At 44.7% G+C, this 27,919-nt stretch overlaps 1 protein-coding gene and 1 non-coding gene across 2 annotated transcripts in view; both read left to right on the top strand.

The window, feature by feature from the left end:
- ARFGEF3 (ARFGEF family member 3) overlaps positions 1 to 27,919 on the top strand; it is a 128,137-nt gene that overhangs the window by 79,927 nt on the left and 20,291 nt on the right. The window contains exons 11-24 of the mRNA XM_008161981.3: positions 619 to 731; positions 1,507 to 2,417; positions 6,667 to 6,833; positions 7,826 to 7,991; positions 11,568 to 11,675; positions 12,005 to 12,220; positions 12,383 to 12,493; positions 14,791 to 14,941; positions 15,539 to 15,859; positions 17,722 to 17,855; positions 19,932 to 20,077; positions 21,619 to 21,798; positions 24,414 to 24,558; positions 26,090 to 26,212. Of these exons, the coding sequence (XP_008160203.2) occupies positions 619 to 731; positions 1,507 to 2,417; positions 6,667 to 6,833; positions 7,826 to 7,991; positions 11,568 to 11,675; positions 12,005 to 12,220; positions 12,383 to 12,493; positions 14,791 to 14,941; positions 15,539 to 15,859; positions 17,722 to 17,855; positions 19,932 to 20,077; positions 21,619 to 21,798; positions 24,414 to 24,558; positions 26,090 to 26,212 (2,992 nt within the window). The remainder of the gene's footprint in view (positions 1 to 618; positions 732 to 1,506; positions 2,418 to 6,666; positions 6,834 to 7,825; positions 7,992 to 11,567; positions 11,676 to 12,004; positions 12,221 to 12,382; positions 12,494 to 14,790; positions 14,942 to 15,538; positions 15,860 to 17,721; positions 17,856 to 19,931; positions 20,078 to 21,618; positions 21,799 to 24,413; positions 24,559 to 26,089; positions 26,213 to 27,919) is intronic.
- On the top strand, positions 23,789 to 23,891 carry LOC114231252 (U6 spliceosomal RNA). Its single transcript, XR_003617219.2, has one exon. It is a non-coding gene; the product is annotated as a U6 spliceosomal RNA (small nuclear RNA).

Genomic DNA, 27,919 nt, shown 5'->3' with positions numbered 1-27,919 from the left:
GAGGACCTAAATAGTCCTATTATCTTTAAAGTAGTTGAATCAGTAGTTAAAATCATTCCATTTAGAAAAAAATTACTGGCTGCATACAGCTTTGGAAACATTCAAGGAACAGGTAATTCTAATCCATGGACTTTTCCAGAGAGTAGAGAGATGGAGTACTGCTCAACCCAGTTTTTAAAGCTCGCCAACATGATAGCAAAATAAGACCAAGAGAGAATAGGACAGTTGAATTACAGGCCAATCTCTCTAAAGAACATTGATGCAAGTGCTTTCTAGTTCTGTGCTGTAAAAAACTTGAAACAATCCTTAAGCATTTTCTTGGTCTAAGCCAGTCCTGAACTGTTCTGTGCTGTAAAAAACTTGAAACAATCCTTAAGCATTTTCTTGGTCTAAGCCAGTCCTGAACTGAGGAGCTGGGAATCCATGTGCCCTCTACGTTAAGAACACCCAGATCACTTCTTCGAAGATTTGACTTCCAAATAGTGGTGCTTCTCCTTAGGCTGTTTCACTCAGTAGAGAAAGTACATGTTCATTTGATCTCACAGTTTTAAAAACGTTTTTTATGTTATTCACTTTTCTGTTATTCCACCCCCCCCCCCCCCACTTTTTTTATTCTAGCTACTTGGGAGCCCACAGCGTCTCTGTGATTTGGCAGGACCCAGCTCCACTGAACCCGAATCCAGAAAAAGATCAATTTCAAAAAGAAAGTCTCATCTGGATCTTCTCAAACTGTATGACACATTCTCCTTTTTAGGTCTCTATTGGTTGGCAAAGCCTGCTTCTCTGACTGCTCTTGACCTTGTTTTGAAATCCCTGAAATTTTATGATTGTACACTATATGAAGTGTGACTATTTAATAACATATCCACAGACAATATGAGAACTCTTATCCCAATTTATTATAACTATAACTTTCCATAATTTTATATTTACTTAACCCAGTGTACAAAATGAAATGTACAAACATTATTTATTGGGGTTATTTTAAGGAAAATCTTTTTCAATTAATTACAGTGGCTATAGGATTTCTCCTTGAGGATTCCTTTGAGCTAGAGATGATTTCCTTTTCCCCCTACAAAACGAAAAAGTATATGATTTCTAATAACTATATTTACATGTATCTACTCAGGAATATGTTTACTTTATAGAAGATGTGCGCACTATCATAATCATAGCCATTATAACCATTTTCTGTTTGAAAACTGAACCTAATACAATAGTGAGATTATTCATTGTCTGTCACTATGAAACTGACAAATTCCCATCTGGAATTTTGCTTGTACCCAAGTAAATCAGCTGCCTTGAGAGCGAGATTCAAGGTAGGCTGCTTTACCTGGAGGTTTTCACCTGCCATCTTGAGCATGTTTGTGTCAGTTTAATTTCGGGTAAATTAGAGCACATATTTTGAATACTATACTGTTCACCGGTCCAACAGTCCTTGTTCATTTTGGAGCATTTTTCCATGCTTCATGTATTGATCCCGCTTTCTCCTTTGAACACTTTTAGCATCATGGATGGCATGACCGAAGCGTGCATCAAGGGTGGCATCGAAGCTTGCTATGCCGCCGTGTCCTGCGTCTGCACCTTACTCGGGGCCCTAGACGAGCTCAGCCAGGGCAAGGGCTTGAGTGAAGGTCAGGTCCAGCTGCTGCTCCAGCGCCTGGAGGAGCTGAAGGACGGGGCCGAGTCAAGCAGGGACTCCATGGAGATCAACGAGGCCGACTTCCGCTGGCAGCGGCGAGTCCTGTCCTCGGAACATACGCCGTGGGAGTCGGGGAATGAGAGGAGCCCCGACATCAGCATCAGTGTGACCACGGACACGGGCCAGACCACTTTGGAGGGAGAGTTGGGTCAGACCACACCTGAGGACCACTCCGAAAACCACAAGAATAGCCTCAAGTCCCCAGCCATCCAGGAGAGCAAGGAGACGCTGAGCAAAGTGTCAGAACCAGAAGCGGTAGACCAACCAGACGTTGTTCAGAGAAGCCACACGGTCGCTTACCCTGACATCACGAACTTCCTGTCAGTGGACTGCAGGATGAGGTCCTACGGATCTAGATACAGTGAGAGCAATTTTAGCGTGGATGACCAGGATCTCTCTAGGACGGAATTTGATTCCTGCGACCAGTACTCGATGGCCGCGGAAAAGGACTCGGGGCGGTCTGACGTGTCGGACATTGGGTCGGACAACTGCTCACTGGCCGATGAGGAGCAGACCCCGCGGGATTGCCTGGGCCACAGGTCCCTGCGGACGGCTGCTCTGTCTCTCAAACTGTTGAAGAACCAGGAGGCCGACCAGCACAGCGCCAGGCTGTTTGTGCAGTCTCTTGAGGGCCTCCTTCCTCGCCTCCTGGCCCTGCCCAGCGTGGAGGAGGTGGACTCGGCCCTCCAGGACTTTGCCTCTACCTTCTGCTCAGGTTGGTAAGCAATGTTCGCTATAGAGTCACCAGGAACATTCAGAGCATACTGGCCCCTGGCCCCTTTCTGGAGTATGGGGGAGTGGGTGGAATGGAAAATCCCAAGCTTCTGATTATGTCTTGGTCTTTATGGTGGCCACCCCCCACCAAGGAATCCAGCCAGAGTCACCTCATTAAACAAAAGATGCTCTTGGTTCTCTTATCACTTAGAAATTGACAAGGGTTTCAGGAGCCCTGTGGCAAGGAGGGGATCAACGACAAGTATTAGAATAAGGGAGCTCCTGGTATTCTTCTCACTTAGGAAATACAAGGGTTTTAGGAGCTCTGTGCCAGGAAGTGTGGGCAAAGACCAATCAATATATTTTCTATTATCTCAGGGTAGTACAGAAAGAAAGCAATTAGGGGGCAAAAATGTTATGGCAGAAATAAAGGATTGTCCAACCCCAGGGTGGTCAACTCTACCTCCCCCTAAAATTCAAGGGTCCCTTGATCATAGAATACTGAGGTGAAGCCAGAGCAAATCTTTATATTTGTGTTTTTGTGCCTTTCAAATCAATACTTTCAGTACATGCAAAACTGGGCTTGAGTGAATAGTTTTGTGGCCAGAATGTAGTCCCATACATGTCGCAAACTGCTCAAATTTTAGAGGCCTATCCAAATGTCCCATCACACCCAATATGTTGTGACATTAATTTTTATACATAGAAATCAATACATTGGAAAGAGACATCAGAATAGTCTGGTTGTTTGCAAATAGAGTTTTTCGTAATTGTCTGTAACTATGTTAGTCACTTGTCTTTTAACTGTAGTGACCTCCACAGTGTTTTCACGTTAGGAGTTGGTCTGTTTCCAAATTACAGACTCATCACTCTGTGGTCCTGCTGCCAATAGGCTAATGCTCCTCAGTGCCCACTGTGGTTTAATGGGTCACATTGACTGGCACTGTGGGTCAGCCAAAGCCTGGTGCTCCTCTGAACTGAGGCAGTGCTCTCCCTCCCCTTGCAAGTGTCACCTCCAAGATGGAAGATTCGTAAGCAAGAAACATCTGTACCCATTTGAGACAAGGGAGATGACAGATTTCCTTTGTTCACCCAAGAGAAAGTTATGAAAGTGAAAAGAGGAGAAAAGGGGAGAAGGCAAAGAGTCTCCCTGAGTCCCCGGCTCTGAAGTCATCATCTGACATCAGATTCCATCTGTACCAGTTAACAGCTCTGTGAGCAAGGGCGAGTCCTTACACTCTCTATGCATCAGATTCCCTAGCGGTAATGTCAGGATGATGGGGATACTTACCTTGTGTATTCTGAAGATTAAAGGCAGTAGTACATGTGGGAAGATCCAGTCAGAGAGTGGGCCATCTGAGCTAGTGCTGTCAGAGTCGTAGAACATTGGGTGGGGTGACTTGATTCAGACAGTATTACTGTGAGAATCAATTATGGGACAGAATGATGGATAACCATTATCAAGGGTGTAAGAGCACCTGTGGTTGGGTGAGTTATCCATCTAGATGCTAAAGTTGTGCAGGATATTGGCAAGAAGTTTCAGGGTGAAGAAGAAATCAAAGTCATCAGTGACTAAGGCTGTGTCTGGCATGTCACAAATGAGAGTTTTAAGGGAGAGTGGGCATATGGCCAGATGGTATGAGCCTCAAGGGTCTGTATGTTTGCTTTAGTAAAGGAAGGAAGAGCATATTTTGGATGCAGGGTTAGGGAATAAGTAGTCTAACAAAATTTTCATCCAACACACTGGCATTTGTGGAATATGAAGTTTGGAGAATATGATAAACTAAAAACCAAACTAAAGACAAACTAAAAACCAAAAAATACACATCCAGAGATTATCTCTGAAATCTATTGGTGTCCTTTCTTGGAGTCATTTTCCAGCATTTATGTGTATCTGCAATAATAATAACTCACACTAACATAGCACTTCCTGAATGCACCATGTTAAGAGTTTTACATGTATTAATTAATGTAGTGCTTATAATAGCTCCAAAGGGTAGGTTGTATTATCCTCATTTTACAGATGAGAAAACTGAGGCAGAGGGAGGTTAAGTGGTAAGTTACCCAAGATACATAGCTGCTAAGTGGGGATACCAGGATATCAACAGTCTGGTTCCAGAGACCATGCTCTTACTCATCACATGTATCACACCAGGGAGCGTGGGTGGATGGAGGGGTGGATGAATGGCTGGGTAAATCAAAGATGCTGTTTAAGAACACAAAAACCTCTGCAGTTGATTTGTCCTGGTGAAATATCAATCACAGACTGAAAAACTGTAGCTCACCCAATGTGAGATGGTTTTCCAAGTCCTGACAGATGGGTACACATGGGAAGCCAGCATGTCATTGATCCCTGGAAATCTACACTAAAGAAACAAACTCCAGTAGAGACTGGTATACCAAAATGTATATGATAGTATCATTTCACAGCAGAAATGTTAGGAATAATCTAAATGCCCCCAAATAAGGGAAAAATTAAATGGGTACACCCATTTATATTATGTAGCCATTAAAAATTATGTTTTCAAATAATATTTAATGATATGGATAATGCTCATAATATAATTTTTTAAAATATATTTTATTGATTTTTCACAGAGAGAAAAGGAGAGGGATAGAGAGCTAGAAACATCGATGAGAGAGATACATCGACCAGCTGCCTCCTGCACACCCCCCACAGGGGATGTGCCCGCAACCAATGTACATGCCCTTGACCGGAATCGAACCTGGGACCTTTCAGTCCGCAGATCGATGCTCTATCCACTGAGCCAAACCGGTTTCGGCTCATAATATAATTTTTTAAAGAATTCAAAATTAATATCAAATGTTAATTTTTATCTCAGAATGGTATTTTATAGATGATTTTCGTTTTCTTCTTTGTATCTTTTTCCAAAGAACTAAAAAAAAATTTTTCTTATTACTTTTATCATCAGAAAATTAGAATCATAGACTTAAAGAAATTTGTTCTCAAGAAAATCATATAATGTGATTACAAAGGTTTAAAAAATTGATTGTTCCCAGTATGTTGAGTGGGTAGAAGAATATTCTTATGCATAGTGGGTAGGAGAAAAGATTGGTATAAAACTATTTGGGAGGTATGTTGTCCATATCTATCAATATATGTCTTTATTCTGTTCTTAGGAATTTATCCCACAGATACCCTTGCAGAAGTACTAAAAGTTATTTCATCCTTTCAGCCCTTTTTGTAAAGAATGTCTGAATGACGGAGTGAGAGAATGAACTTTATAGAACAATGGAAAAAACAATAGCCAGAATAAACTGAAAGTTGTAGTTCCTATAGTTTGTCACCCCAAATTTGAGGACTACTATTACTTTTAGAAAAGTATATAATTATGAGTTACTGCACTAAGCATCCTCCATGCATTATTGCATCTAGTTCTCATAGCAAACTTATTCATTCATTCTTATTCATTCATTCAGTGAATATTTTTGAGGCTCTACTATATGCCAGGTGCTGTTCTAGGCACTGGAGATTCATTCTCTAGTGAACAAAACTAACAAAGTCCCACCCTCTCACAGATCTTACATAACAGTAGATAACACTAGTGGTGGCAGACAATAAACAAATTATATATTAATATAATGCTGGGTAGAATAAATGCCATTGAGGCATTGAAAAAAATTCTGGGTGAGGAGGAAGAATATTGCAGGGAGAAGTAGGTGGAGGAGTTGTTATTATAGATGGAGTTGAAAGGGAAGGTCTCTGAAACCTGAGGGAGCAAGTCATCTAGAGATGTGGGGAGACAAATCTGGGAGGTGGGAAAACAAATGCAAAGGCCCTGAGGCCAGCCCAGGCTTGGTGAGGTCAAGGAACACAGGTCAGCGTGGCTGTAGTGAGTAGAGGGAGAGGGGAGAGGGAAGTTGGGTTTTATTTTATTGTGATGGGAAGCCATTGAAGGCTTTGAGCAGGAGCTACATGTAGTCAAATACTCTGACCATTTCTGGGTAAAAAGTTGAGATTTAGAGGGTCTTAGTGATTTTACCAAAGTAGCTGGTGAGGAGCCCATAAAGATTTGCCCAGGTAGATGGACTCCAGACTGTATGCTCTGCCCCACCAGGCTGGGGCATGTAATGTTCCCAGAAATATGCCTTGCTGGGTGTCATTGTTTTACAGACATGTCCTACGCGATACATGTGCCTGTCACTAGGATTGCTTCCTGGCTGGCTGTAAGCAAGGCTTGCAAGTGCACTGCTTGCAGCCCCTAAGGTCTCTTGGTCCTCTCCCTTAGGCATGATGCACTCCCCCGGATTTGACGGGAACAGCAGCCTCAGCCTGCAGATGCTGATGAACGCGGACAGCCTGTACACGGCAGCGCACTGCGCTCTGCTCCTCAACCTGAAGCTCTCCCATGGCGACTACTACCGGAAGCGGCCAGCCCTGGCGCCTGGCATGATGGTGAGTGTGCTCTGTCCACCCTGACCCTGCGAGGACAAGCAGTGGCCTCTGGGCTGGAATGCCGAGCGCCAGTGCCCTGTGAGGGATGGCGCTGTGGAGGGCAGAAAACGATGTGAAGGTTTGTACAGTGCAGTGAGCGCAGACGCACCCCCTTGCTCCGGAGAGTGCAGGACCCCAAGTGCCTGGAAACAGCTGCCTGCCAGTGGCCCGGTAATTTCATCTGGTGGCACTATTCAACACACACATAAGACATGTTCCAAAACACATGATCAGCAGGTTAAGTAGCAGCAGAAGATGTGCAGGGAATGGTCCCCTTTGCTGACTTTCTCTAAAGTCAGAAAATGAAGATGTCTTTTACAAAAACTTTTCATTGTCTTCCAAAATGTGCCTAGACCTCCTCGGGTGATCCGGAGCTAAGCTTACTCATTGTCAACAACAAAGCCCCTCCCGTAAGGTATGGGGGAGAAGGATGGTGCTTATCCTGTGGTCGGATCTCCTGCCCCAGCAAGCCACTCTGTGGTGTACCCTAATGTCAGTTCCTAAGCCTAATCCATGGAGCTGTGTGAACGGTATCAGTGGTCGTTTGTCTGCTTGATTAAGTGTAGGTTCCCAAGGATCAGTGGTGGCTTCATGCGTGTAAGTATCTGTTGAAACACCCATGAATCTTCAGGGGGCTCATTCCAGCTCAGCTGCTGCTGTTGGGCAGCAAGAAGAAGCCCTGTTCTGTGCAGTTTCTCATCCTCCCACACATCAGAGAGTGAAAAATATAAAATGCGGTGTTCCTAATCCTTCAACAGGCTTTCTTAAAAAGATACAAATGAAAGGAACTTCATGAAGTTTGGGACTTCTCCGTCTCCTACCTTCAATCAACAAGGCTTTGTTTTTCCAAAAGCATTGGTTCAGGGGACGTGGGGAGTGAAGAGACAGCGGAGGAGCCTGTTTGCTTAAAGGGGGTCCAATTTGGTCATTTTCTCCTGTGATCTTCTCTGTAGAAGGAGTTCATGAAGCAGGTCCAGACCAGCGGGGTGCTGATGATCTTCTCCCAGGCCTGGATCGAGGAACTCTACCATCAGGTGCTCGACAGAAACATGCTGGGAGAAGCTGGCTACTGGGGCAGCCCCGAGGACAACAGCCTCCCGCTCATCACCATGCTGACCGGTCAGTGGCCCCTCACACAGCTCCATGCCACTCGGGTGGGAGGGCTCACTCTTCAAATCCCCTTTCAGAGCAGTAATGGTGTTTGATTCAATCAGACCTTAAGATGGCACCCACAAGACTGCCCGGGCAGAGGGTGACAGTTTGAGAGAAGGGTCATGAATTCACCTCGCAAGAGTGTACTGTCCTCTTTCCATGTGGGACTCTGCGGAGCTCACTGTGCCACTCTAGATACGGACTTACTTAGCACCTATGCCTGTTGGTGAGAAACTATAGGCCTCTTCTGGGATATGAAATATTTTGTGGGCACAAAGCCCAGAATTATTCCTGGAAATTCTCATGTACTAGTAGATACTATTATCTGTATTATGCTGTATCCTTCAGTGCTCCTGGAAATTTGCCAGTAATGTAAAATGATTGATTTTAAACTTGGCTTCATTCCCATTTCTTGTCCATATCAGAGGTCCTCCCCTCTTTTCCCAATGGTACCAGAATTAAAAATAATGTCAAGTACCCTGGCCGGAGTGGCTCAGTTGGTTGAAGCATTGTCCTGTGCACCAAAAGGTTGTGGGCTTGATCCCCAGTTGGGGCGGGGTACACATGGGAGGCAACTGATTGATGTTTCTCTCACATAGATGTTTCTCTCTCTCTTTCTCCCTTCCTCTCTCTCTAAAGTCAGTAAGACATATCCTTGGGTGAGGATTTAAAAAAATTTAATGTCAGGTAGTTGCCCAGCATCTTTGTCTTCAGTGTCCAGAGTTTTTAAAACCCTACTTAACTATCAGGAATTTCACATGAGAGCATCGCGAGGTATGGTCATAAGGAAAATTTTTGGCAAAAGCAGCCATTCATGTCATTGCATGGCCTGACCATGATGTCAGGTAAAGGTCAGGGAGGGCTCAAAAGTTTGGTCTAGTCCTTAGTAGCCTTGATAAATTGGCTCTCCAGGCTTGTCCTATATTTGACCTGAGTTGCCAGACTGGTTTCTGAGCTGAGCGATGCCATCCTGGCTCCAGCTGATAGGTTATGTAGAGTGTGGCCCCACATAGACACCTTCCTGCCCTCTCTGTAGTGCCACATGTCCTCACACAGCTTCCCGTAGCTATGCACCGGGCAGGGCACACTGACAGGAAGGAGCAGGACTGGGCTGGGGCAGCACGGTCCAGCTAGGAGGCAGGATCTGTTGTCTAAAGTGTGTGTTATGTTGCCTGTGGTTGGTATTGGAGGCTCTCACAAAGGTGGCGGAGTTGACTACTGGCAGGTGAAATCCAGCAATGAGAAATCTGGGGGCTATTTAGGAATTAGGGAATCAAAGCATAGAGTGAGGTCTCTCTGCAGCAAGCAGAGTCCTGGTCATTGTCTGGTATTTGGAACTTTGATTCCAGAACTAGGATGGAATTTGGGGGAAGCAAGGCTAGGTCCTAAGCCATGAGGCTCAGGATCACTGGAGCAATTTATGTTTTATTAATCATGATAACATTTACATCCACTTGAAAAATACAAAATCTTCAATATGTGAGACATTTATTCATTCTACCCATAAGCAGTCCTTGGTTTCCATCTGCTTCATAAACTCCCTTCAGCGGGGATTAAATGTACTGCCCAGAGCTTAGAAGTGCCTTGGAATTTGGGTGGGGATCCTAAGCCTGCCAGGTTTAATTTTAAAAGACCATAGTTTGTGCCAAAATTAATCTCTTACCTGAACCTTAATAAAAGAAGTCATTCAGCAGATGTAGAAATGAACAAATAACAAGCTATTCATAGTCACTGTATTCATCAGTCATCACTGTTAATCAGCCATCTCTTTTATAATAGAACAGTAAGCTTAATTGCTATGTCCATAGGAAAGTTATCTAACTTAGATTAATGACAGAAAAGCACTTTTCATAAGAATTAGACAAAATTAGGCTCTGTGATTCTTTGTAGCAAATTCCAGTTATAAAATGACAAGTGAATTCAGCAATTAACCTAGAGTTTGGTTACCGTAGCAGCCATCTGATCATCAACACTGTCCTAACTGTGGCCATTCCTGATGTCATGTCAAAGTGTCCTATATAATTGTGGAATCTTGGTGATCAGATCAACTTGGCATTACTTGAATTCATCAGTCCTTTACCTAGCACATTGGAAACATGGTAACTTTAATAAATGGCCATTTCTGGTGAATGTCATTAGACTGACCACACGTCATATTAATTTCAGTGAAACTGGTATGTTCCCACTTAGATTGTAATGTAGATTTTTCCCTGCCTTCCTCTCCTGATTTTATTGAGATATAATTCACATATGATACTGGATTAGTCCAAGATGTACACATAATGATTTGATATATGTGTATATTGTACAGTGATCACCGTAATAAATTTAGTTTACATCAGTCACCTCATGCAGTTACAGTTTTTTTTTTCTTGTGATGGAAACTTTTAAGATCTACCCTCTTAGCAACTTTCAAAGAGATTTGTTGCCAGAAGTCTGTAGGCTTCTTGGAGTCACTGTAAGACTCAAAAATATAATTAAATCATTTTCAAACACCATCCTGTTGGGTTGAGGGTGAAGTCCAGGAATAAACCTATGCTACTCTCTTTTCCCATTGCGTTCAGCTGTGTTAGTTGTATTCAGGTACATATGCTTCCACTCCACGGTCACTTCCCCAGTGCTTACTTCCTGTTGACTGAGGAACTTGGGGCCCTGAGAACGGAGTACCTGACTCCAGGCTACCAGGCTAACTTAATTCAGAGCCAAGGCTGAAGCCCAGCATTCTCAATCCCAAGCCAGTTTCTTCTTGCCAGCATGTTAGGGATTGGTTCTTTGAGCTGATTTTGTAGATGAGAGTTTAACAAAAATTTAAACAAGGTGCATTAGGATCCCATATTGAGCTGGAGTGTGGTGTCATGGAAAGAGGCCTAGATGGGAGTCAGAAGATGTGACTGCTGAACCTAAATCCTTCCTTGACCAGCCTCCTGGCTTGGGCAATTTATCTACTTTGAGTATTTATTTCCTCCTCTTTGACATAGGAAAAGCAATACCTACTCTGCCCATATACCTGAAGTTGTTGGAAAAATCTAATGAAAAAAATGTTGCGTCCTCACACTTTGAAAATTGTAAAGTATTATTATTGTTAAGATGTTATTATAGTACTATAAAATCAGGTTATTCAATCATCTCACCAAAGAGGTTTATTTTATTATTCATATTTATGAGGAAGCTCTGAAAGACAAATCCATGTTGAGGTATCATGTATATATAAAACTTGGGGATAATACCAATGTTTTGAATATAAATATTCAAAGATCATACTATTCTAAAAAAATAAATTCTTAACAACAGAAATAGCAGTCTATCTTTTTTCTTTTCAACTAAAAAAATATACAGCGTCCTAAAGAAGAATGCTCTGGCAATGAAAGAAAACTATACTGAATGAAACAAAATTTTTAATATTTTGATAAAAGGTTGCTGCATACTTGTTACATAACAGATCCAAGGGATGTTTATTGGGGAAAAAAATAAATATTGTGGTGGCCGCTTGTTTTTGACTGGACTGTGCTATTCAAGGAAAATGTTGCTGTTTTTCCTTGGCAGATATTGATGGCTTAGAGAGCAGCGCGATTGGGGGCCAGCTGATGGCCTCCGCTTCTACAGAGTCTCCTTTCACCCAGAGCAGGAGGATCGATGACTCCACAGTAGCAGGTAAGGGCCTTGAGTTTATGAATATACATACATCACATGTGGCACTAGCAATTAAATCATTATTGGTAGTTTCCAGTGCTGACATAAATGAATTAAGGTTTTGTCTTTGCAGAACAAGTGCCTGGTGGAAGTTACTTAGCATCATCCAGCTGACGATGGAGCATTCATTATTTATAAACACAAAGTGCAATCCATTAAACTCTATTTCCTGTAGTAGAATCGCACACAGCTCAGCATTGCTATCTTGATGGTCAAAGAATTCCGTGCTGTCATTCATTGCCAGGTTGTTTTTGTCTCCAAAAAGTGACCCATTCCCCTTCACATTCTAGGTGTGGCATTTGCTCGCTATATTCTGGTTGGCTGCTGGAAGAACTTGATCGATACTTTATCAACCCCCCTGACTGGCCGCATGGCGGGGAGCTCCAAAGGGCTGGCCTTCATTCTAGGAGCTGAAGGCATCAAAGAGCAGAACCAGAAAGAACGCGATGCCATCTGCATGAGCCTGGATGGGCTGCGGAAAGCGGCGCGGCTGAGCTGTGCTCTAGGTACTGGCGGGAGGAGAATTTGTGACCCACGGCCTGAGGGGTGTACCTGTGGAACACATTGGAAATGGCCTAGTGGGAAACAAGTCTTTTAGGGGAGTTCTGCCAGGTGGATGGCTAGAGAACAGACTCAATTAAGGGGTAACTTGTTTGTTTCCTCTAAAGGAGTTGCAGCTAACTGCGCCTCGGCCCTTGCCCAAATGGCAGCTGCCTCCTGTGTCCAGGAAGAGAAAGAGGACAAGGAAGTCCAAGAACCCAGTGATGCCATAGCACAAGGTAACAGCTGACAGGCCAGAGTTCACCTGGTGTCTTACGTGCAGTGTGCACACACATGCACGTGCAAGAGCAGGCACTGTGCCCATTCCGTGTGTGATACATGGCATAGGTTTACCACTAATCATGAGATCCCACTGGGTCGTAGGCTTGAGTCTGTTTTAGCAGATCTAACAGACTGCTTACAGCAGAGGTGGGGAACGTCTGGCCGGCAGGCTGTATAAGGCCCACGAAGTCCTTTGGTCTGGCCAAAGGGGTGAGTTAATTAAATGACCAAATATATCAGGCTAATTTTTAAGCTGATAATTTTGTATGGCCCATGAATGATGTTATAAATATCCAAATGGCCCTTGGCATAAAATAGGTTCCCCACCCCTGGCTTACAGAGATCCCTCTGAATACCAAAGATAATGGCCTCTGGAAATCAGGAAAGTTCACTTGTCTGCTCACAGGTGTTGCATAAGACACCAGAGGTCCACCAGCTGAGCTAGTAAAACCTCTATCATCATCTGGCCACTGGCTTTGGCACGTCACAGAGTGTACATTTGAGGACACTGTAGGTTACGGCGGAGTGGCCAGTTTCCTAAAGGGGGAAATTAAACTGATGGAGGAACTCCCTGAGAGGAGGCACACGAAGACTGCTTTTTTGAGAAAAACTTGAGCTTTGTGAACTCAGAAGAGAGTTGTTTTTTATTTAATCAGTTAGTTAATGAAGTGGGTGATTATCTAAGTACTAGAGGCCTGATGCACGAATTCATGCACCAGTGGGTCCCTCGGCCTGGCCTGCGGGATCGGCCGAAACCAGCTCTCCGACATTCCCCAAGGGGTCCTGAATTTTGAGAGGGTGCAGGCCAGGCCGAGGGGCCGCACCGATGCACAGAGGGTTCCATGGTGTGTCCAGCCCATCTCTCTCAGTCCCAATCAGCCAGACCCCAGCAGCAAGCTAACCTACCGGTCAGAGAGTGTGCCCCCTGGTGGTCAGTGCACGTCATAGCAAGCAGTTGAGCGGCCTTAGCGTATCATTAGCATATTACTCTTTGATTGGTTGAATGGAAGACCGGATGACCGGACACTTAGCATATTAAGCTTTTATTATATAGGCTAAGGAAAGAGGATGACCTTCCTAATGAGAAAGATAAATGGCAACCAGCCAACAGAAGGAAAAATGGGAAGCTTGGTCCAATGTATGCAAATGCTATGTAACAGGTATATAAAATAAGCTAGTGACAGGAACATTGGGCACATTTTTAAAAGCTGAGAAAAACAGGCTGGGCACTGTTCCTCAAACTTGAACGTTATATATAGACCCATATGAAAGCAAAGCAGTGCTCATAGATCCCAGTATTAACTGAAAAAGGGTATCACAATTGTACTTAATATGTTCAACCATAAATTATATAAAAATCCTTACATTTAAAGTTTTACAACTATAAAATGAAAACTAATATTAAAATTATATACAAATAAAAAATCAATATCAGATCCATGTGACGAATGATGCTTTGCTAAAAGTCAATTTGCTCCTTGCAGCAGGAATACTGTTTGTCTTCCTCTGACGTGAGCATGCTGTATTTCTGGGTTCTGGCTCATCACTTATTGTCCCACCAGGGCTGTCTTCCAACAATTTGACACACTTATTCATGGAGAATGTCATCATTTGACCTTGTCTTAGCATTTGCATAATTGACTTCTAAGTCACCTTCTGCATCCTTTCTCATTAATGTTCTACAATAAAAAAATTATTACTTGAAGGTCACAAATATAAATGTAAACTCAGGGAATGAAATGCTATGGTAATTTTCAGTTATAAAGCAGTCATCGTGATATTCAGAGTATAACACATAGGTTGTTTTAGGTGATCATCATGAAGGCATAACATTAAATCTCAGAACTTGCAGAACATCAAGAATTCTCCTGTGTTATTACTTTGAGTCCACGGGGGCAGGGAAGGGTCTGGGCTCAGATGGCTTTAGCTGGGGTCAGCACATGAAGCCTGTCCCCACTGCTGTGCCTGATCCAGAGCCCAGGTGTGGGCCTGGAGGAACTGCACCTACCAGCTCAGATTCCATCCAACTTCTGATGTCACAGAGCTGGAGTCTGCAGTGTCTGTGGGGCCCGAGGGTTAGGGAGTTTGCATGATGAACCACAGGGACCTGCCATTGAGGAACTTGCTGCCGATGTTGTCTACTGTTTCCCTTTGCCCTTGCATGATAGCACATTTCTTCCTCTCCATCCATTCTCTCTCCCTTTCTGTCTCCCTCACTCAGAATGCTATTTTAATGAATGTCTTTCTGGCACAGTGAAACTAAAAGTGGAGCAGAAACTGGAGCAGATCGGGAAGCTGCAGGGGGTGTGGCTGCACACAGCCCACGTCTTGTGCATGGACGCCATCCTCAGTGTAGGCCTGGAGATGGGAAGTCACAACCCGGACTGCTGGCCACACGTGTTCAGGTGCATGGCGGGATCCCCACCCTGCATGGCACCCACCCTGCCATGGGATCCTGGGGGTGATGGAAGGGGTAAACTCCAGGGTATGCAGCACTTAAACAGAGGGAATAGTTCAGAGTTTGGATAAACCCCAAGTGAGAGATTAAAAAGAGAAGAGGGACTAGGGGCCCAATTGAATGTATGTCATAGGGAACAAAGTGATAGGATTCAGGAGATAGTGAATAGATTATTGACATTGTCTAGGGGAGGCAAATGTGTTTTACAGAGGAAGAAAAACCAATTCCTTAAATAGTAGATGATAAAAGCCATGTCAGTTAATGAATACTATGTGGATCTAAAAGATGGTCATATGTCAGCAATATAACATTGCTGCATGTTTGTTAATGTCTTCTCCATTTAAAGAAGGATGTTGGATAGCTTACATGGAGACACAAAATGCAAGAGGGGAGAGAGGCAGGGAGATGGCTATCCCCAGAGGAAGGAGGAAATTGGGGAGCACTATAATACTAGCTGAATTTCCTTGGTGTCTCAGTGTGGGATTTGCAGAGCTGGTCCGGTTGAGCTGTGACTTTTACCAGCTGCTTGTGTGTGATTCTCTAGGGTGTGTGAGTATGTGGGCACGCTGGAGCACACCCACTTCCGTGATGGCACCTCTCAGCCCCCCCTGACCATCAGCCAGCCTCAGAAGGCCCCCGGGGGCTCTGGACTCCTTGGGGACCTGGAGTGTGAAGGCTCGCCCCCGGAGCAGAGCCTGGAGCAGGAGAGCTCCCTGAGCACCGCCCCGGTCATCCAGCCCCTCTCCATCCAAGAACTCATCAGGGAAGGCAGCCGCGGCCGGGCCTCCGACTTCCGCGGGGGCAGCCTCATGACCAGGAGCAGCGCCGCCAAGGCTGTGCTCACGCTGTCCACGCAGGCCGACAGGTGTGTGCACACCCCTCCTCACCACACCCCAGAAAGGCTGCTGGCAACATCACATCCATCTCTTCTGGTCTCAGAATCACTCGCGGGACAACCTGATTTGTTCACCAGTCATTTAAACCTCTTAATTTTTTTTTCCAAACATAGCTTCTGTCTCCTGCCACGCCCCACACTTAGAATGAACTGTTGTCTGTCTAATGACTACTTGGAGGCTCTGGAGGCAGGCTGCCCGGACTCCCTGACTCCAGGCAACTTCACCTCTTCATCTTGGAATCGGGTCATGAAGTAGCTCTCTCACAGGGTAGCCGCGAGGTTCAATTAATCAGGACACTTGAAGCACTGAGGACAGAGCTTGGCAAATAGTAAAAATCCACTATTTTTATGATAATTAATATTTTAAAATCTCACACCCAGAGTGTGATATATTATTAAGTGATGCCCAAAAACCACATTAAGTTTGAGAGGGAAAAATCAACAGTAAGTCCAACTGTGTGTTGACACTTTGATGTTGAAAGTGCTTTAGGTCACCAGTCACATGTTCTACCGCCTCACTTCACTCTCCAGACGTGGTGGTTGTGCCCAGACTACCAGTACAGGTGCAGTGGGGTTTATCGGGTGAGGACAGACAGCAAGAGGGTGGAAGGGGAGAAGTGCACCCACTGGCTGGGGCTCCGAACACCCCGGTCTTTCCTGACACCAACCAACTGCAAGGTCATGCCTGTCTAAACAGTTGCACTGAGACTCCATTTCCCACTTCATCTGCTAACCCAGTACATGTACTAACTCAGTACAATAGTCCCCCTTTTTCCTGTTTATCCGACAAGGTGGCTGTGCAAGTATTTTGGGGTCTGGATACAGGTGTCAGGTGGGATATAACATTCACCGCGGTTGTTTCTTACAAAGAAAGAAGTGGTTCATGAGATACAAAACGTAAATGGTATTAAAACTGGAATCACAAAACAGCGAGGAAAGTGTTTGCTACAATGATTTGTGAATGATGAAGTCACTGATTTGTGTCTCATATTACTCCTTCAAAGGGGGCTTGTTATTTGGTTTCTCTTAGAGACACTGTCCCTTACCCAGCACGTGGCACCCCACGTGGCTGCTTGCCCTCTGGTGTCACCGCAGGATTGGAGTGTATGCATTGGGGGACCCAGTGCAGTGGAAGGCCAGCTCGCCTCATTCTTCATGTGGCCACACAGACCGAATTTGGTCCTAACATTCCGATCATCAGTGATCCTCCTCTCAGCCCTGCTGCCTGCGTTCACCCCTCCTCCCCAACTGGAATGTCTGTGCCCGGCTGAGTGGAAAACAAGAGAGCCTTCAAGGTCCGTTATGTTAGGGAATATTCATTATCCCAGGTGATACTGGAGCTCCCACCGTGTCCTGGGCCCCGGTGTCTGAGTTGGAGGGGATGAGGACAGTCCCTGCGCTCAGGGAGCTTACAGGAAGGGATCTTCTCCTCTTGTATCCTCGGAGCCATGCCCAGTGTTATACTCATCAAGGTAGTCCATCAAAAGCCTTAATTCATTTGCTGGGTTTTTCTTTAACAGAGCTTATGAGCTTGAAGCTAATTCTAAGGATTCCATCCCCAGTTGTTCATTTTCTGGGAGCCATACTTGGCCATCTTTCAACTTCTTGCCGATGTCTGAACTATGCCTTGGGTACCAAGATTCTTTTTTAAATATGCTCTGTGCCCTTCAAATTAAACTCTCAGAGTTAGAGCATACTTGTACACGGTCATTAATAAAATAGCACACATTTTATTAATCACATCTAACAAAATTACCATAATCATTCTGCCATAAAGGCGTTGCCGGACTGTTTCCAAGTGACAAATCCTTTTGTTTCTTTGTTTCACCCAGGCTCTTTGAAGATGCTATAGATAAGTTGAACCTCATGGCTTTGGGAGGTTTTCTTTACCAGCTGAAGAAAGCATCGCAGTCCCAGCTTTTCCATTCTGTGACGGACACAGTTGATTACTCGCTGGCAATGCCAGGTAATTCTTTCCCCGAGGAAACTGTGCCACGAGATAAGCCGGAGACAGCCCAGACCTCTGATACCAGCACCCTGCCTGCAGACATGACTCCACAGTCCCTTAGCACATGGCCACCTGGCTAACTTGTCGTCTAGTATGAAGGCATGATATGTGTGTGTGTGTGAGTGACGGGTGGGATTATTCTTTGTGAATATCAGTGTCGCTGCTGCCGCTGTTACAGGTATTGCCACTGGACCTGGCTGGGTTGTTCTGCTAAGTTTTGGGCTTGTGATGATAAATTATATGGCTAGTCAGAGTGCAGATAGCTCTCATGAGGGTGGGAACCCTTTTCCATATCACAAACCGCACCACTCGCCTCAATCCAGGCAACGTGCAGAAGCCACTGCCGATTCCATACTGGACGGTGGGAGAGGAAACTAGAGGGATCAGCAGCAGCATCGTACCACTCCTAGGAAAACTCTCTCAGGGCACACCCTTTGAATGATGGGTCGCTGTCAGTCTTCACGCAGGAGAGACCAGATGAAGGCCAACCTGTGGCAGAGGGGATAGAATGGCACTGAATTGGCCCCTGGTCTCAAATGGCTGGCAGGCTGCTCCTAAGTACAGCTGTCCATCAGCGGCCGGGTGGTTGAGCTGAAACAGCGAGCACCTTGTCCTGATGAGTCCAGGCAGAGGCACCGAGCCCTGTGGCAGATTGGACTGCACAACCTCAGGCCCCTTCCTTCTTTAGGAATCTGACGTTCTGAGTGTAATATATTTGGCCTTTTGATCCTTACTGCAGATTCTAATTTGAGAACCTCCATCCTTTCCCCACTAGTTTTTTTATAGACTTGAAAACCTTAGCTGTACAAGTGACAAATCTTTAGAACCTCAGACCTCCAGAGCAAACCTTCTGAGTCCTTTGCCTTGGAGAAACCAGCAGACTGAGCCTACGAAAAGCAATGAGCAGGGTCAGGAAGAGGCAGCTGACCCAGGCAGAGGAAGCACTGGCCTTTAAATCAATCAGATGTAAGTCCAAATGCTGCCTTCGTTATTTATCAGATGCATCGCCTTAGAAAAGTCAGCTCATCTTTCTGGCATCAGTTTACTAATCTGTAAAATGTCAGTAATTCCATTTACTGCTTGAGGTTTGCTTTCAAAATTAAAATGGTTAAAGAGGCAGCGAACCAACACAAAGTCTGAGGCAGAGTAAGCATTCCATAAGTGTCAGTGATTATTATTACTCTCATTTTGAAGTTTATTTGATATGGCAAGACTTAATTAGAAGCATTTTGGTTGGAAGAGCCTGATAATGGGCATTCTGTAGGCAGTAAAGGGGAAGCAACAGGACATGAGCAAGAAGGGCGTGGGGAAGACTAAGGTAACTGGCAAAGAAGTAGCAAGCGATCAGAGTGGGCAAGGACGGTACTGAAGTGAAACACAGGCTACGCAGCACGTTGTTGGGTGGCCAAGGGGCCTGACTTGCTTGGCAAGGGCTTCGGAGTTGCCACGAAGGGTCGGCCAAGTGAACGATGACCATGAAGAAGGACGATCACAACAGTCATGAGAATAGCCAAGAGTGTGGGTCAGGTGGTATGAGTGTGGGTCAGGTGGTATGTGTCTGTATTTAGCACTTTATGAGTATTGTTACTTTTAATCCTTAAAATAACCTTAAGAAACAGGTTCTTTTATCACCACTTCTACAATGAGAAACTGTGGACTGGAGACATAAGTCACTGGTCCAATGTAACCCAACTACTAAATGGTGAAGAGAAGATTTGAGCCCAGGCAGCCTGACTCCCCAAGCCTCATCCTCACCCACTACGTCATTCTCCCTAATCGACAAGCACTGCTCACACGGTCATGGCCGGCACTGGGAAGGTAGCGGTGAGCAGGAGAGGTGCGCCCGGGGTTGGTGGAGTGAACCTCCTCCATCTCTCTGGCATCCAGGCTCCTCTCCTCTCTTGGCTAGCACTCGCCGCACACTCCTGCTGGCCCGAGTCCAGTTCTTTCCTTTTCACCCTCTCTCTGGGCTTGAACAGTCAAACTCTTTCTGAGTTTGGGCTTTATGGCTCCGATGGCCTTCTCTTCTCGTAGGAGAAGTGAAATCCACCCAAGACCGAAAAAGTGCCCTCCACCTGTTCCGCCTCGGGGACGCCATGCTGAGGATCGTGCGCAGCAAGTCCAGGCCGCTGCTCCACGTGATGCGCTGCTGGAGCCTGGTGGCCCCGCACCTGGTGGAGGTGAGTGCCAGGGAAGTGGGCAGCTCAGGGACTCCTGCAGCAGAGCCAGCACAGGGGTCGCCAGTCAGTGTGGGGCACAGAGCGCTGTGGCCACAGCACAATAAGAAGGCTCCGATCTTCTGGTCACAGCATCATAGTTCTGTGATTATACCTCATGGCATCTGAAGAATCGCCCCAAAGGGCAGCACTGCCCTGGACTCATCCTGACCCTCTTTACCATTTGGCGAGGTGCCTCACACAGCCAGCTTTCATTCTTTACGACCTGGTGTCGACCTGAGTCTGAAGCTTTATTTTTATACACGACTATAACAATGCCTTTTGTTCCTGTCAGTCTCTTCTAATAGCTAACTATATTCTGGGCAGTACCCTCTAGGTAGGAGAACCATACCTAGTTTTCCAACAAAATTAACACTGGGACCCCCTTCACTCTCCAAAGGAAAGCAGTTCAGGTGATACATTTTATGGCAACTCACCGTCTCAGTACATGATGACTGGCTTCTGCTAAGTTGGTGGGAAAAAATGTTGCCCTGTTTTATAATAACTATTCTTAGTAGCTCTTTAGTGCCTATCTGGTAGAGGTGTCTTATCTGGTAGAGATATTTTGGGAGCTTAATTCATTAACCTGAGAACATTCTGGTAAGGAGAAGGGAGTAGAGAATAATAGCTTAGTTATGGCGAAGCAGTACCTCAGTTATCTATTACACTTTAATAAAGCATCCCCAAAACCGAGTGACTTAAAACAATAGCCATTTAGTTAACTCGGGATCCCCTGCGTCAGATCTGTGAGCTGGGCTCAGCTGGCGCTTCTCCGGTCTCAGCCAGGCTGGGCAGATCTCAGCTGGCCTCACATGTCACCTGTGGCCAGCTGGTCCGTGATGGCCTTGACTGGGACGGCTGGACAATGGGCTCTCTCCTCCTCCAGAGGACTAGCCTCATCATGGCATTTTTTAGAATTCCCAAGGAAAGCAAGAGGGCAAATCCCAAATCACAATATCAAATCTTTTACAGCTCTCCACTCGTAAAAGATCTGATATTGTTCAAAGCAAGCCACACATCCAAGCCCAGGGGGCACAGGGAGGAGACTACTACAGGGCCTCGATGCAAGGGGCTCTGGACCAATTAGAGCATTATTGGTGCAGTTGGGCCCCCTCACTGAGGGACAGATGATTCCTCTGATCTTTATGTGTTTGGGGCACAGCTAACAATGAGCCCATGGGCAGCTCTGGTGCCTTTAAAGTCAGCATGTTCTACATCACCGAGCAAACTGTCCCGTTACCTAAAAAAAGAAGAAATTACTAGATACTCTCAGTTTCCTAGAAACATTTTAGTGACATTGGAGTTGTGTTTAAGCAGTTCGTTAAATTATTAAAAATACAATTTAGTGTGCTGTTCATCTGTCCGTGGCCCTTGAAATGTTTTTTACTGTGACAGAATTGCTGCCTCTACCTCCCTGCAATGAGGTGAGTTAGGAAACCCTTTGGAAACCAGATTCGTACTTGCCTGGAGTTCTGATGGTGTTCTCTTCTCTCGTGAATTTGCAGGCTGCCTGCCACAAGGAAAGACATGTGTCCCAGAAGGCTGTCTCCTTCATCCATGACATACTGACAGAGGTCCTCACGGACTGGAACGAGCCACCTCATTTCCACTTCAATGAAGCCCTCTTCCGACCCTTTGAGCGGATTATGCAGCTGGAGCTGTGTGACGAGGATGTCCAAGACCAGGTCAGCGTGTCCCGATAATCAGCTTTGCCATCATCATTGTGGCTAGCTCTTACTGAGTGCACTAGCAGGCATTGTTCTATGAACTTAGCATGTTCACCTTTCCACTAATCCTATGTGGAATCAGTGACAAAGAAAGGTGAATCCATTTAGCTGAGGATACATTGTTAGTGCTTGGTGGAAGTGGGACTCGAACCTACGCAATCGGGCTATACTGGTCTATGCTCTTGTACCTAGTCTACATGGATTGTCTCTTTGAAATCTAAATATGTTAAATAAAGATTTAAGCCCTAGCCTATTTGGCTCAGTGGATAGAGTGTCCGCCTGCAGACTGAAGGGTCCGGGTTCGATTCCAGTCAAAGGCACGTACCTCGATTGCAGGCTCCTCCCCAGCCGGAGTCCTGGTTGCAGGAGGCAACCAATCGATGTGTATCTCTCACAGCAATATTTCTTTCAGTCTTTCCCTCTCTCTTCCACTCTTTCTAAAAAATCAATGGAAAATACCCTCGGGTGAGGATTAAAAACAAAGAAAAAAAAAAGATGCAAGATTTAAAATTGTTTTTAAAGACATTGACACTCTGGCAAGAAAGTGAAGAATACTAAGATTCTGAGAATACTAATACTAATACTAATACTGAGACTAATACTAATAATAATACTAATACTAATACTAGACTAATACTAATACTAATACTAGACTAGATATTAATACTAATACTAGACTAATACTAATACTAGACTAATACTAATACTAATACTAGACTAATACTAATACTAATACTAGACTAATACTAATACTAATACTAATACTAATACTAGACTAATATTAATACTAGACTAGATACTAATACTAATACTAATAAGAATACTAATACTGAGCCCACAACTAAGTAACAACTGGGAGCCACAGAAGTGAGCAGAGCTCTAAGACTGGGTTTGCCTCGACAGAATTTGTCACTAGGTGAAACTAAGTTCTGCTATCACATTCTTGAGGCCACAAGAACAGAAAAAAAAAAAATGTTTAATGCAAATCTTTAAAACTGGTGTTCATTCAGACCAAGGTTGCATTAGAAATGAACCCAACCTCCCTGAAGATAAGATCAGCCTGTTTCTAACACTGGCACTTAGTAAAGATTAAAAAATAACTCTCCAGGATTAAAACCACAAGCCAGCCACTCTGTGGGGGTCAGTGCGTGAAATTGCACCCCCTGGTGGTCAGAGAAACTTTGCACAGGCACTGTACAGAGCAATTCCCATCAAAATCCAAGCAGGCTTTTTAAAGATATTGGCTAGATGATTCTTAAATTTATATGCATATTCAAGGGATCGGGACTAAAGGAAAACAGATTTGAAAAAGAAGAACAAATTTGAAGAATTTACACTACCCGATTTCGAAACCTTAGTAGTCAACACAGTGTGTTATTGGTATAAGGATAGACTTATAGAATGATGGAACTTAATAGAGCACAGAAAAAAATCTCACATTTATATTCAATTAATTTTTTACAAATATGCCACTGGAATTCGATGGAGAGGATGTTATTTTCAACAAATAGTGTTTGAACATATGCAATAAAAATAATGTACACTTTTACCTCAACATATACAAAAAAATATCTCAATATGGATAATAGGCTTAACTGTAAGAGCAAAAACTATAAATATTTCTAGGAGAAAGTGTAGGAGATGATCTTTGAGACCTTGGATTAGGCAAAGATTTCTTAGAAATGATACCAGCATCATCCATAAAAAGAAAATGTGTGCCCTAACCGGTTTGGTTCAGTGGATAGAGCGCCGACCTGCGGACTGAAGGGTCCCAGGTTCGATTCCGGTCAAGGGCATGTACCTTGGTTGCGGGCACATCCCCAGTAGGAGGTGTGCAGGAGGCAGCTGATCGATGTTTCTAACTCTCTATCCCCCTCCCTTCCTCTCTGTAAAAATCAATAAAAATGTATTTTAAAAAAAAAAAAAAAAAAAAAGAAAATGTGATGATGTTCACTGCAGCAGCACATATGAAAACTACAACAATACAGAGAAGGTTAGCACAGCCCCTGCGCAAGGATGACATGCAAATTCATGGAACTGTCCATGTTTTGTGCAGTTCCCAAGCATCCTTACCACCCTTTGCCGATTAACACAGATACACATACAAAAGTAATTTTGATGAGTTGGGCTTCATTAAAACTTAAAACTTTTGCTCTTCTAACATCATTGAAAAATAAAGACAAGCCCGAGGCTATGAAAAGGTATTTGCAAATTATAGACCTCAGGAAGGATCTGAATCTAGAATACATAAAGAATTCTAAAAATAATAAAAAAAGACAAGGGTAAGAAGACACAGACCCAATCTAAAAAAAAACACAGTAAAATATTTATAAATGGCTAATAATAAGCTCGTGAAAAGTTGCTCAGCAACATGAATCATTAGTAAAATGCCCATTAATGTAATATGACTGCTTATTTAGGTGATTTTTGCATGAGTTTGCCTGGGTTCTGTTCTTTCTCTTTCACTAACATTAACCCAGAAATAGAGAGCAGACATACATCACCCTTCCCAGAAATTCTCCTGCTTCTTTTAAGAGAAGGGTTTTATGTGCCACCTCCTTTGCCTCTGCCAGGTCGTCACATCCATTGGTGAGCTGGTTGAAGTGTGTTCCACCCAAATCCAGTCAGGCTGGAGGCCCTTGTTCAGTGCCCTGGAGACGGTGCACAGCGGGAACAAGTCCGAGGTGAAGGAGTACCTAGTTGGCGATTACTCCATGGGTAAGATAGTGTGTGGGTATTATATCCTGAAACTTTACTGAATTCCTTTATTAGTTCTAACAAACGTTTGTTCGAGTCTTTTAAGACTTTCTGTATAGAAGACCATGACATCTGCAGACAGAATTTTACCTCTTCCTTTCCAATTTGGGTGCCCTTTATTTCTCTTTCTTGCCTGATTGCTCTGGAGAGGACTTGAGCAGGAGTGGTGATAGTGGGAAGGATGTGGGGCTGACGTTTGCTATAGAGCATTCGTTCTCTAAGCCCAGTTTCATGCTATCAAAGCAAAGTGAACAATAGGGAAGCCCGGCATTCAGCCGTGCTGTATCAGCAGGAAATAAACGGGTGTTGCAGGGACACGAGTTCTGAGATCTGCCAGCAGGTGAGAGCCCCGAGCATTGTCAGGCCCTGCTCTTGCAGGTTGAATGAAAGACCTAGAGACTCCTATTGTTTTCACTTTAACAGGTCTGTATTGAGCTAATGCCTAAAGCCAAAAAGAAAAATGTTATCCACTTGCTAGGAAGAAGCAGAAAACTATCATAACACAGGCAAAGCCAAATCCAGGAGGCTGGGTCTGGATGGAAATGGATGGGCACCCCGAGGGCATGCCCAGCAACCAGGGGTATTGTGTCAGGGTCCCTGAGACCACCCCCACATTCAGAGACCCACCAGCAGGACTCAGCAAATAATCATGCTGAGATTTAGTACATGGCCCAGATTTATTCCATTGTTCACAGCTAAGAAGCAGGATGGCAGCATAGGAAGGATAAGCCAGATTATAAGGGGGAAAGACAGACCGGATCTGGGGAAACCCCTGTCAGGCTCTCACCCTCCCATGAGGGGTCCCACGGAGCACACTTTTACCCCAACAGTGAAAAATGCAGCAATATGATCTAGTGCTTCAGCCCAGGAAAGTGCATTAGAAACCCAGCTGAGGGTGGTCCCGGAGGTACCTTCCACCTAGCATACACCAAAATCCCCGACTCCCTGAAGGGGAGCAGGTGTTCAGAATAAACCACATTGTTTGCACTGTCTAGGCACAGTGAACTGCCTTTATTCGTTAAGTGTTGCCCAGGAATAATCTGAGAATCAAGTTCCCAGACTTTAGCCAAGGGCCAAGCTTGCAAGCAGGCCTTAAAGGACAGCAGTCTCGGGCCTCCTATGTTAATTCTTTTCTGCACAGGTATGAATAAAGTAGTATACTCCGTCGGGGGTTTATCTAAACCTTCCCTTCTCTATAATTGCATGTGCAGGGGCCCACGTTTCACTGTCCTATAGACCTGCACATTGCCTCAGCCCTGCATAAAGCCCGCTTTGCCCCCTCTCTCCCCTGGGCTGTCTTTGTAGCTTTCCTGCAGCTCCCCCTGCAGGCAACGCTAAGAAGCACAGCATTGGAGCCAGGCCAGGTGTCCATTCAAAAGGCACTGGCTTTTCTTCAGATGTTTTCTAAGGCCCTGGGGAAGGTGCGGGGGGAAGGGCTACCTGAAGGGTAGAGACTTCACTCCCTTAAAATTCTATCATCTTCCTCCCTCAGGAAAAGGCCAAGCTCCAGTGTTTGATGTATTTGAAGCTTTTCTCAATACCGACAACATCCAGGTCTTTGCTAATGCAGCCACTAGTTACATCATGTGCCTTATGAAGTTTGTCAAAGGACTGGGTAAGTGGAGTCCTCCTTTCGTGCCTGGTGACAGCTGGGGACCCTTTCCTGCTTGGCCTTGTATGGAAAGCCCCGGGGACAGGCCCTCTGACTGCCTGGAGCAAGCCAGCAACCTGGGACAGGAGCAGATGGTGTGTGTGACTTTGTCCACGGCTGACATTTTTCATTGTGTTCGTGGAATAATCTTGTAATGAAGTATGTTTCCTATTACTTCACAGACCACTGTTTTATTTAAGAAGCTCTAGTTTTGGTATTCTATTGTTCAGTAAAGAGGGGAGTGCCTGCTCCCTGGGCATGGCGGCCTGTTCATACTGTGGGATATAACGATGAATAAAACATGCTTCCTGCCTAGGAGACGCCCTGGGAAGCAGACACATAAATCAATAATTACAGTTTAGTGAGACGAATACTTTCACAGAGGCTCGTAAAGAAAAAAATAAAAGCCATTTAAGCTGAAATGAACAGGCAGCTGAGAGGAGGAACTGGGCATGCTCCAAGTTTCTTACAAGGACTGATGTTACCCAGAACTGGATGTCCAGGAGGAGAGCAGGTCAGGTGTGGAGGACAGGACTAAGTAATGAAGTCTGTCTCTGGACATTTGGACATGTTGACTTGCAGTGAAACATTCGAGTGCAGATGCTTCTCTGCATGTTAGAAATTTGAGATTTTAGCTTAGGGAGTTGAGACCTGAAAATAGAGATGCAGGATTAGCAGTGTGCACATGGAGAATATTTAAAACAGATAGGTCCTAGTTCTTTCTGTGAATTACAAGGTGGAATTACTAGTATTGAGCTTGGGGGTACTAGGACCGTCTGAGCCCCCAGCATGTTGGCTGGGTACTGCCCCCGGCTCCAGGGGGCGCCATCTGTATAGCCTTCAACTTTGAAATACTCACTGTGATCAACAAACTAGGAAGTGAATTTATTTTTAATTCCCACTTGGTTATTGCAACAGGAATTTGACCTAGTCTGTGTTTTTATACTGGGAGGTGCGTTCATCTAAACCAGGAGTTTGCAGACTCTGGCCCACAGGCCAAATCCAGTCACCGATAGTTGTTACAAATACAGTTTTGTTGGAGCCGGGCCACGGTCATTCGTCTGTGGCTGTTTCTATGCAGCAGGGGCAGGGTTGAGAAGCTGCAGCCAAGACAGTCTGACCTGCAAAGCCTGGAGTATTTCCTGTCTGGCCCCGTACAAAAACGTTTGCCAATATCCAAAACGGAAGAAATGTTTGTCTTTTCTAAGAAGAACATGCCTCTTTGTCTGCATCTGAATTTTAACTAATGCCTAGTAATTATGTCTGTTTACTCACAGGGGAGGGTGCCAGTTGCTACAATTATAGACAATTAGAAACAATTACAGTACTGTGCAATGATTTTATTAAAAGTCGAGAAATAGGTTCATTACATGAGAAGAAAATTCATTCTCAACTATTGTTTGCCTATAGAAAATCTAGAAACCCTCTACAGATCTGTAAAAAAAAATAAAAATAAGAATTGTATTTCAACTCAGTTACATAGCCTCTACCCCCAAACCCCAGATGTTCAACATCTTCCCAGAGCTTCATTCATCATCGCTATTTAGTGCTGAGCACCGGCAGCAACGTGAGGTCCTTTTCCAATGGAGAGAGGCCTGGTGCTTCACGCAGCCCAGCACCCGGCTGGCCTCCGGGATCATCCTTATCAGAGCTTCAGAAGTCGCACCATCA

The sequence above is a fragment of the Eptesicus fuscus genome, chromosome 10, assembly GCF_027574615.1.
Source record: "Eptesicus fuscus isolate TK198812 chromosome 10, DD_ASM_mEF_20220401, whole genome shotgun sequence".
Taxonomy (NCBI): Eukaryota; Metazoa; Chordata; class Mammalia; order Chiroptera; family Vespertilionidae; genus Eptesicus; species Eptesicus fuscus.
The sequence above is the reverse complement of the archived record's forward strand: the minus strand, read 5'-3'. Positions and strand labels throughout refer to the sequence as shown.